The sequence below is a fragment of the Gymnodraco acuticeps genome, unplaced genomic scaffold, assembly GCF_902827175.1.
Source record: "Gymnodraco acuticeps unplaced genomic scaffold, fGymAcu1.1, whole genome shotgun sequence".
NCBI classification, from domain to species: domain Eukaryota; kingdom Metazoa; phylum Chordata; class Actinopteri; order Perciformes; family Bathydraconidae; genus Gymnodraco; species Gymnodraco acuticeps.
Window position 1 is genome coordinate 10,001 of NW_022991558.1, and position 12,034 is coordinate 22,034.

At 44.7% G+C, this 12,034-nt stretch overlaps 1 protein-coding gene across 1 annotated transcript; it reads left to right on the forward strand.

Annotated features, from left to right (window-relative positions):
* Nucleotides 1-2,121: 2,121 nt before the first annotated feature.
* LOC117533532 (transient receptor potential channel pyrexia-like) lies at nucleotides 2,122-9,937 on the forward strand (the record flags this gene model as incomplete). The annotated part of the gene is given in 7 exon segments (XM_034197318.1): nucleotides 2,122-2,217; nucleotides 2,359-2,607; nucleotides 3,131-3,273; nucleotides 3,353-3,439; nucleotides 3,765-3,915; nucleotides 5,298-5,459; nucleotides 9,828-9,937. Coding segments are annotated over 3 exon segments (396 nt in total), but the record flags the coding sequence as incomplete, so codon positions are not given.
* Between the last annotated feature and the right edge of the window lie 2,097 nt (nucleotides 9,938-12,034).

Below are 12,034 nucleotides of genomic sequence, written 5' to 3' on the forward strand. Positions count from 1 at the left end.
GGAGAGGACTCTTTAAAGTAGAGACACTACATACTGATATACACCTGAACATCAGCAGGAGAGGACTCTTTAAAGTAGAGACACTACATACTGATATACACCTGAACATCAGCAGGAGAGGACTCTTTAAAAGTAGAGACACTACATACTGATATACACCTGAACATCAGCAGGAGAGGACTCTTTAAAGTAGAGACACTACATACTGATATACACCTGAACATCAGCAGGAGAGGACTCTTTAAAGTAGAGACACTACATACTGATATACACCTGAACATCAGCAGGAGAGGACTCTTTAAAGTAGAGACAGTACATACTGATATACACCTGAACATCAGCAGGAGAGGACTCTTTAAAGTAGAGACACTACATACTGATATACACCTGAACATCAGCAGGAGAGGACTCTTTAAAGTAGAGACACTACATACTGATATACACCTGAACATCAGCAGGAGAGGACTCTTTAAAGTAGAGACACTACATACTGATATACACCTGAACATCAGCAGGAGAGGACTCTTTAAAGTAGAGACACTACATACTGATATACACCTGAACATTATCTCAGCAAATCCGACGACTTCTCAGTTGCAGTGGGCGACATTATTGTCACAAGTAAGAAGGAAATTACATACCTAGGATCTATTTTTGAGGCAAACCTCTCCTGTGACAAAATGGCATCCAATGTAATAAAAGAAGTCAATCAAAGAACTAGATTCCTATACCGGATCTCCTCTCTGGTAAACAAAAACACCCTGAAGACTCTGGCAGGAGCACTCATTCAAGGGTACTATGACTATGCTTGCACGTCATGGTACCATAGCACCTCCAAGGCGCTAAAAATAAAACTTCAAACATCGCAAAATAATCTGGTCAGACTACTGCTTGACCTTTCATCTAGAACCCACCTCACCTCTGCCCACTTTGACAACCTAGGATGGCTTAGAGTAGACGACAGAGTACAGCTACTTGCAATGGGCCTGGTCTACAAGATCCACTACACCTCTATGGTACCCATGTACATGTCAACATTCTTCCCAAAGGTCAAGGAATACCATGATCATAACACCAGAGGGAGCTCCACAAATCATGTGAAACCCAGATTTGGCACAAAAAAGGGGGAATACACGTTTCGCAATGATGCCACATCAAGGTGGAACGCTCTTCCCACAACTGTAAAGGAAAGTAAAACTATACTTCCCTTCAAAACCTCTCTTAAAGAGCACCTTTGGGGGAGAGCATTGCAAAACTGGCCCCGGTAATGGTACAAATCTCAACCTGTCGTTCAATGGACAGCTTCCCCCCCCCCCATCTATGTATATACTGGCATTTTAGACTCTGTTACTAACTGTATATCTGTAGACTTGGTATGTCTTAAATGTCCGTTTAGGATGTATTAGAACGAAATCTAAAATGAAAATTGTAAATAAGCCATCTGTATGTCAAATATGTCTTATATGTCTTAAATGACATGATGAATTGGAAATGGGGGACCCTGATGTAAATAAGACGAAAGTCTTTCTCTGGTCTGCATCCCCTTAACAATTGTATGTTTTGAGCTGTACTGTACTGTACCCAATATACAAGCTGTTAATAAACTTTTCAATCAATCAATCAATCAAACATCAGCAGGAGAGGACTCTTTAAAGTAGAGACACTACATACTGATACACACCTGAACATCAGCAGGAGAGGACTCTTTAAAGTAGAGACACTACATACTGATATACACCTGAACATCAGCAGGAGAGGACTCTTTAAAGTAGAGACACTACATACTGATATACACCTGAACATCAGCAGGAGAGGACTCTTTAAAGTAGAGACACTACATACTGATATACACCTGAACATCAGCAGGAGAGGACTCTTTAAAGTAGAGACACTACATACTGATATACACCTGAACATCAGCAGGAGAGGACTCTTTAAAGTAGAGACACTACATACTGATATACACCTGAACATCAGCAGGAGAGGACTCTTTAAAGTAGAGACACTACATACTGATATACACCTGAACATGGGGCCTGTTTAAGTTATACATCTGTTTGTCTCCTCCTTCCTATGTCAATAAAGGGTTGTCATCTGATAAGAAACCGTAAACCTTTGAGCCGTCACGTCAGCTGACAGAGCTTCAGATCCAGAGCAGTCTGTAACACGGGACCAGATCCTGGTTTCAGGAGGTCTGGAGTTCTCCAACAGATCCAGGTTTCAGGAGGTCTGGAGTTCTCCAACAGATCCAGGTTTTCAGGAGGTCTGGAGTTCTCCAACAGATCAGGTTTTTAGGAGGTCTGGAGTTTTCTAACAGATCCAGGTTTCAGGAGGTCTGGAGTTTTCTAACAGATCCAGGTTTCAGGAGGTCTGGAGTTCTCCAACAGATCCAGGTTTCAGGAGGTCTGGAGTTTTCCAACAGAACCAGTTTTCAGGAGGTCTGGAGTTTTCTAACAGAACCAGGATGAAAAGGAGAACCGGTCTCACTGGGCTGCGGAATCCTGGACTGGAGCTGGAGATGTTGGGAACCAGGATCCAGATCTCAGGGTGTTCCAGGTCAGGGAGGGGGGGGGGCTTGCCGGAGACAGAGGAGAAGAAAACTGCAGGGTCAGTGTGTGTCTGTGTGTGTGTGTGCGTGTGTGTGTCTGTGTGTGTGTGTGTGTGTCTGTGTGTGTGCGTGTGTCTCTGTGTGTGTGTGTGCGTGTGCATGTGTGTGTGCGTGTGTGTGTCTGCGTGTGTGTGTCTGTGTGTGCGTGTGTGCGTGTGGCTGTGTGTCTGTGTGTGCGTGTGTGTGTGTGTCTGTGTGTGTGTGTGCGTGTGTGTCTGTGTGTGTGTCTGTGTCTGTGTCTGTGTGCGTGCGTGTGTGTGTCTGTGTGTGTGTGTGCATGTGTGTGTGTGTCTGTGTGTGTGTGTCTGTGTGCGTGTGTGTGCGTGTGTGTGTGTGTGTCTCTGTGTGTGTGTGTGTATGTGTGTGTGTGTCTGTGTGAATGCGTGTGTGTGTCTGTGTGTGCTTGTGTGTGTCTGTGTGTGTCTGTGTGTGTGTGTCTGTGTGCGTGTGTGTGTGTGTGTGTGTCTGTGTGTGTCTGTGTGTGTGTGTGTCTGTGTCTCATTCTGAACCCTTACTCCTCAGGTGTCCCTCCAGAGACCAGGTACCAGGGTCTGGCTGAGAACAGAGATCAGGATCAGACCGACGGGACGGACAAAGCCCAGCTGAACAGAAATCTGCTGAATCACTTCAGAGAGCTGGCAGCCGCCGACCAGGACTCAGACCAGGTCTCACACACACCAACAACACACACAAATACTGTGTGTTACACACATATAATGTGTGTGTGTCTGCGTCTGTGTTCAGGTGGACCTGGACTTCCTGGATCAGCTGATCTCAGACGGAGCCGACCCGAACAGCTCGGACCGATTTGGACAGACGGTCCTGCATGAGGTCAGATCACACACACACACACACACACACACACATACCCCACACACACACACACACGGTTCAGAAGGTGTATTTTTGAGTGTGTGTGTGTGTGTGTGTGTGTGTGTGTGTGTGTGTGTGTGTGTGTGTGTGTGTGTGTGTGTGTGTGTGGTGTGTGTGTGTGTGTGTGTGTGTGTGTGTATGTGTGTGTGTGTGTGTGTGTGTGTGTGTGTGTGTGTGTGTGTGTGTGTGTGTGTGTGTGTGTGTGTGTGTGTGTGTGTGTGTGTGTGTGTGGTGTGTGTGTGTGTGTGTGTGTGTGTGTGTGTGTGTGTGTGTGTGTGTGCAGGTCTCCAGAGCATGGAGTGTGGATGTGATGCGGTTCTTCTTGGATCGGGGTTCTGACCTCCACCAAGCAGATCAGTTTGGGGTCACGGCTCTACATGTGGCGTCGGCTCTGGACTACGAGGACATGGTCCAGTTCCTCCTGGAGCACAAGGGTCTGTGTCTATAATGACTCATAATGCTGACTCAGGTCAGGGTTCTGGACTCATAATGCTAACTCAGGTCAGGGTTCAGGACTCATAATGCTGACTCAGGTCAGGGGTCAGGACTCATAATACTGACTCAGGTCAGGGTTCAGGACTCATAATACTGACTCAGATCAGGGTTCAGGACTCATCATGCTGACTCAGGTCAGGGGGAAGGACTCATCATGCTGACTCAGGTCAGGGTTCAGGACTCATAATGCTGACTCAGGTCAGGGGGAAGGACTCATCATGCTGACTCAGGTCAGGGTTCAGGACTCATCATGCTGACTCAGGTCAGGGTTCAGGACTCATAATGCTGACTCAGGTCAGGGGGAAGGACTCATCATGCTGACTCAGGTCAGGGTTCAGGACTCATAATGCTGACTCAGGTCAGGGTTCAGGACTCATCATGCTGACTCAGGTCAGGGGGAAGGACTCATCATGCTGACTCAGGTCAGGGGGAAGGACTCATCATGCTGACTCAGGTCAGGGTTTAGGACTCATAATGCTGACTCAGGTCAGGGTTCTGGACTCATAATGCTAACTCAGGTCAGGGTTCAGGACTCATAATGCTGACTCAGGTCAGGGGTCAGGACTCATAATACTGACTCAGGTCAGGGTTCAGGACTCATCATGCTGACTCAGGTCAGGGGGAAGGACTCATCATGCTGACTCAGGTCAGGGTTCAGGACTCATAATGCTGACTCAGGTCAGGGGGAAGGACTCATCATGCTGACTCAGGTCAGGGTTCAGGACTCATCATGCTGACTCAGGTCAGGGTTCAGGACTCATAATGCTGACTCAGGTCAGGGGGAAGGACTCATCATGCTGACTCAGGTCAGGGTTCAGGACTCATCATGCTGACTCAGGTCAGGGGGAAGGACTCATCATGCTGACTCAGGTCAGGGGGAAGGACTCATCATGCTGACTCAGGTCAGGGTTTAGGACTCATAATGCTGACTCAGGTCAGGGGGAAGGACTCATAGTGCTGACTCAGGTCAGGGTTTAGGACTCATAATGCTGACTCAGGTCAGGGTTTAGGACTCATAATGCTGACTCAGGTCAGGGTTCAGGACTCATAGTGCTGACTCAGGTCAGGGTTCAGGACTCATCATGCTGACTCAGGTCAGGGTTCAGGACTCATCATGCTGACTCAGGTCAGGGTTCAGGACTCATCATGCTGACTCAGGTCAGGGTTCAGGACTCATAATGCTGTGTGTGTGTGTGTGTGTGTGTGTGTGTGTGTGTGTGTGTGTGTGTGTGTGTGTGTGTGTGTGTGTGTGTGTGTGTGTGTGTGTGTGTGTGTGTGTGTGTGTGTGTGTGTGTGTGTGTGTGTGTGTGTGTGTGTGTAGCTGACCCTGAGTCCAGGACTTTTCTAGACCTGCAGACTCCGCTCCACTTTGCCTCTAAGAACGACTCGTTGTCCTGCATGAAAGCTCTGCTCCGAGCCGGAGCCTCCATCAGCGCCAAGGATTATAAGAAGAGGACTCCATTACAGCTGGCAGCATGTGCAGGTACTGTCCCCTCATTATGACATCATCACTCATTAACACGTTACTAACCTGGGTACCAGTCCCCTCATTATGACATCATCACTCATTAACACGTTACTAACCTGGGTACATGTCCCCTCATTATGACATCATCACTCATTAACACGTTACTAACCAGGGTACCAGTCCCCTCATTATGACATCATCACTCATTAACACGTTACTAACCTGGGTACCAGTCCCCTCATTATGACATCATCACTCATTAACACGTTACTAACCTGGGTACCAGTCCCCTCATTATGACATCATCACTCATTAACACGTTACTAACCAGGGTACCAGTCCCCTTATTATGACATCATCACTCATTAACACGTTACTAACCAGGGTACCAGTCCCCTCATTATGACATCATCACTCATTAACACGTTACTAACCAGGGTACAATTCCCCTCATTATGACATCATCACTCATTAACACGTTACTAACCTGGGTACCAGTCCCCTCATTATGACATCATCACTCATTAACACGTTACTAACCAGGGTACCAGTCCCCTCATTATGACATCATCACTCATTAACACGTTACTAACCTGGGTATCAGTCCCCTCATTATGACATCATCACTCATTAACACGTTACTAACCAGGGTACCAGTCCCCTCATTATGACATCATCACTCATTAACACGTTACTAACCAGGGTACCAGTCCCCTCATTATGACATCATCACTCATTAACACGTTACTAACCTGGGTACATGTCCCCTCATTATGACATCATCACTCATTAACACGTTACTAACCTGGGTACCAGTCCCCTCGATATGACATCATCACTCATTAACACGTTACTAACCTGGGTACCAGTCCCCTCATTATGACATCATCACTCATTAACACGTTACTAACCAGGGTACCAGTCCCCTCATTATGACATCATCACTCATTAACACGTTACTAACCTGGGTACCAGTCCCCTCATTATGACATCATCACTCATTAACACGTTACTAACCAGGGTACCAGTCCCTTATTATGACATCATCACTCATTAACACGTTACTAACCAGGGTACCAGTCCCCTCATTATGACATCATCACTCATTAACACGTTACTAACCAGGGTACCATTCCCCTCATTATGACATCATCACTCATTAACACGTTACTAACCTGGGTACCAGTCCCCTCATTATGACATCATCACTCATTAACACGTTACTAACCAGGGTACCAGTCCCCTCATTATGACATCATCACTCATTAACACGTTACTAACCTGGGTATCAGTCCCCTCATTATGACATCATCACTCATTAACACGTTACTAACCAGGGTACCAGTCCCCTCATTATGACATCATCACTCATTAACACGTTACTAACCTGGGTACATGTCCCCTCATTATGACATCATCACTCATTAACACGTTACTAACCTGGGTACCAGTCCCCTCGATATGACATCATCACTCATTAACACGTTACTAACCTGGGTACCAGTCCCCTCATTATGACATCATCACTCATTAACACGTTACTAACCAGGGTACCAGTCCCCTTATTATGACATCATCACTCATTAACACGTTACTAACCTGGGTACCAGTCCCCTCATTATGACATCATCACTCATTAACACGTTACTAACCTGGGTACCAGTCCCCTCATTATGACATAATCACTCATTAACACGTTACTAACCTGGGTATCAGTCCCTCATTATGACATCATCACTCATTAACACGTTACTAACCAGGGTACCAGTCCCGTCATTATGACATCATCACTCATTAACACGTTACTAACCTGGGTATCAGTCCCCTCATTATGACATCATCACTCATTAACACGTTACTAACCTGGGTACCTTTCCGCTCATTATGACATCATCACTCATTAACACGTTACTAACCTGGGTATCAGTCCCCTCATTATGACATCATCACTCATTAACACGTTACTAACCAGGATACCAGTCCCCTCAATATGACATCATCACTCATTAACACGTTACTAACCTGGGTACCTGTCCCCTCATTATGACATCATCACTCATTAACACGTTACTAACCAGGATACCAGTCCCCTCATTATGACATCATCACTCATTAACACGTTACTAACCAGGGTACCAGTCCCCTCATTATGACATCATCACTCATTAACACGTTACTAACCTGGGTACCAGTCCCCTCATTATGACATCATCACTCATTAACACCAAGCCCCCAGGAAGTGCGCCGGACTCAGATGAAAATATTCGTGCTGGCCAAACGGCGGTACTACACTTCCGTTTGGTTGCCAGGCCCGGAAACACTTTTCCCATTGACTTACATGGGGAAAGAGTGGTCTGTAACTCGTTGGATAATTTGTTTTAAACTAAATAAACTACCCAGTATGAACACTTGTATAGCCCTTATTAAAAACATTCGTTCCTCAAGTTGTAAAAATGTGCTAATAACGTTATTCTGAGAGTTATTTCCCTCTGCATTATGAACGTGCATCTAACCCACGGGACCCGCGCCGCCCGGCACATTCATGTTACGTGTCCCGACCAATCAGAGCACACTGCTCACAGGGAGGGTGGGGGCTGGAGCTATTGGAGCTACAACGAGCCGTTAAAGGCAGAGAGTGAAATTCAGTGAATACACGTAGTTTACAGAGATGCTGTTTGAGAAACCAATGTGAGTTGTGTTTATCTTTACCCATGGATGCACAATAAGAACGGACCCATATCGTCTTACTGCCATCCCACGGAGCTGTAATCATGGATATATTGCACATGTTTGCTGTAATTCATTATCATACTACATGGGCTGTATGATTACATCTTGTACCGTAAATGTTGTATTAAATAAAGTTAATATTACCGACATTATTAACGTCCCTGTAGTTTCGTATTGCACTAAGAAGCTTATTGCACTGTATATAAATATATATATATATAAATATATATATATATATATATATATATATATATACAGTGCAATAATTATTTCATCATAAATGAAGCTCTGTTGGATATCACTAGATCCTGTTACAGCGTAATATAAGTACATAACGATTGATGTGTACACTAGCATCATTACTAGCTAGCCGCTAGCTGCTAACTGCCGCCTCGTTCATATCAAATCCATGATAACAACAATCCATTACCATGCTGTCATGAACGCACGGTGCTGTTACGTGTACGCAAATTGACGTGCTTGATGTGAACGAGCATTTTGGTTAAAGTTGCGCATGCTCTATGAGTGCACATACGGGTACTTCTCAGGCATGCTGGGTAATCTGTGACGTTTCACTCTCTCAAAAGTTGGGCCATTTTATCATCATGCGCTAATGAGCAGCTCTCATAGGAATTAATGAGGCCCCGCCTCCCGCGCTGTATCCAGTTCTTATTATACATCCATGATTAACACGTTACTAACCTGGGTACTAGTCCCCTCATTATGACATCATCACTCATTAACACGTTACTAACCTGGGTACTAGTCCCCTCATTATGACATCATCACTCATTAACACGTTACTAACCTGGGTACTAGTCCCCTCATTATGACATCATCACTCATTAACACGTTACTAACCTGGGTACCAGTCCCCTCATTATGACATCATCACTCATTAACACGTTACTAACCTGGGTACTAGTCCCCTCATTATGACATCATCACTCATTAACACGTTACTAACCTGGGTACCAGTCCCCTCATTATGACATCATCACTCATTAACACGTTACTAACCTGGGTACCAGTCCCCTCATTATGACATCATCACTCATTAACACGTTACTAACCTGGGTACCAGTCCCCTCATTATGACATCATCACTCATTAACACGTTACTAACCAGGGTACCAGTCCCCTCATTATGACATCATCACTCATTAACACGTTACTAACCACGGTACCAGTCCCCTCATTATGACATCATCACTCATTAACACGTTACTAACCTGGGTACCAGTCCCCTCATTATGACATCATCACTCATTAACACGTTACTAACCAGGGTACCAGTCCCCTCATTATGACATCATCACTCATTAACACGTTACTAACCAGGGTACCAGTCCCCTCATTATGACATCATCACTCATTAACACGTTACTAACCAGGGTACCAGTCCCCTCATTATGACATCATCACTCATTAACACGTTACTAACCTGGGTACCAGTCCCCTCATTATGACATCATCACTCATTAACACGTTACTAACCTGGGTACCTTTCCCCTCATTATGACATCATCACTCATTAACACGTTACTAACCTGGGTACCAGTCCCCTCATTATGACATCATCACTCATTAACACGTTACTAACCTGGGTACCAGTCCCCTCATTATGACATCATCACTGTGGGGGGGTTTCAGAGCGCAGTGCCGCCGCCCGGCTGCTGCTGGATTTCGGGGCCGAGGCGGGACTCACAGACTCTGACGGACAGCTCTGCATCACCGCTATGATTGGTCTTATGAGTCCAGTGGTAACAAGCCCCGCCCATTCATTTAAATACACATTCTGGAGTTAATGCTGTTAATAACGCAGTGTGTTGTGTTCAGGTTCATACAGTTTAGTGTGTGTTGTGTTCAAGTACATACAGTTTAGTGTGTGTTGTGTTGAGGTTCATACAGTTTAGTGTGTGTTGTGTCAAGTACATACAGTTTAGTGTGTGTTGTGTTCAGGTTCATACAGTTTAGTGTGTGTTGTGTTCAGTTACTATTAGCTTTGTTCCAGCATCCAGGAGAGAGGCTTAGGATAAATGAGACCAATGGAGTCTCTGGCATAAGGTTCAAATGGGTACTTTAATTAAAATGGCGCGGTAATGTTACAAGCAGAATATTGTTCAGAGAGAAAACAGCTGTGTTCTCGGTACGCCGGGAGCCAAAGAGACAGAGCGAAACACATACATCAGCACCTTACGTATCCTCCGATGCCCCTCCTCGTGTGCCGGTTGGCGCTGCTGGGGGTCCGCCCTCAACATGTCTTCAATGTCCGTTGTTGCGCATAACAGAGGACTCAGCCAGTGTTGTGTTCAGGTTCATACAGTTTAGTGTGTGTTGTGTTCAGGTTCATACAGTTAATGTGTGTTGTGTTCTGGTTCATACAGTTTAGTGTGTGTTGTGTTCAGGTTCATACAGTTTAGTGTGTGTTGTGTTCAGGTTCACAGTTTAGTGTGTGTTGTGTTCAGGTTCATACAGTTTAGTGTGTGTTGTGTTCAGGTTCACAGTTTAGTGTGTGTTGTGTTCAGGTTCATACAGTTTAGTGTGTGTTGTGTTCAGGTTTATACAGTTTAGTGTGTGTTGTGTTCAGGTTCATACAGTTTAGTGTGTGTTGTGTTCAGGTTCATACAGTTTAGTGTGTGTTGTGTTCAGGTTCATACAGTTTAGTGTCTGTTGTGTTCAGGTTCATACAGTTTAGTGTGTGTTGTTGGAGAAATACTGTTGTCTCCACTCTTAGGGTTTGTTTTAATGCACTGACATCATGTGTGACTCTGAACTGAGTACGACCTTGCAGCTGCCTCTTTATGATAGGAGGAGGCAGGGCATTTCAGGTTGTTGATCTTTATGAGGAGACAGACACATACTTGTTGACTCCTACATATCTCACTTCTATGAGGCGTGAAGGAAGTCCAGAAGACGTCGCAGATGACCCGACGCTTTTCCCACACCCGCGGCTGATATTAGTGCCACCTTGATCTAAGACTTTGTTGTTATCTATCTCCGTGTTTTGGACGATATAAGCCTGATGTTTTTTGCTGCTCCGTTGAGCAACATACCCCATGTGTGTGAGTTAACCCATATCCTTTGGATGTGATTTAACTCTGCTCCTTCTTGCAAGAATAAATTAGAACCTGATCATTGATTCTCAATCTGGTGTCAAGTGATATTTTCCTAACATGTGTTGTGTTCAGGTTCATACACTTTAGTGTGTGTTTTGTTCAGGTACATAAGGTTTAGTGTGTGTTGTGTTCAGGTTCATACACTTTAGTGTGTGTTGTGTTCAGGTTCATACACTTTAGTGTGTGTTGTGTTCAGGTTCATACAGTTAAGTGTATGTTGTGTTCAGGTACATAAGGTTTAGTGTGTGTTGTGTTCAGGTTCATACAGTTTAGTGTGTGTTGTGTTCAGGCACATACAGTAAGGTGTGTGTTGTGTTCAGGTTCATACACTTTTTTGTGTGTTGTGTTCAGGTTCATACAGTTAAGTGTATGTTGTTGTGTTCTAGTACATAAGGTTTAGTGTGTGTTGTGTTCAGGTTCATGCAGTTAAGTGTGTGTTGTGTTCAGGTACTCTAAGTTAAGTGTATGTTCAGGTTCAGTAAGGTATCTGTTGGGCAGTGCTTCTCAAAAAAAATTCAGTAATGTACCCCCTTTGAAACATTTTCTCAGCCGAGTACCCCCTGACCGACCCCGAACATCTTTGATAGAAAAAGCCTATATACATAATTACAATATAGTGATGTTCCATCAGTGTGTGATTTATTAACTCCTTCATGCATGAATTACAACAAACTAAGGATTTTTTCATCTTTGTGCATGAAAAAAGTAATATATATGTTTAACAAACCAATGAACAAAATG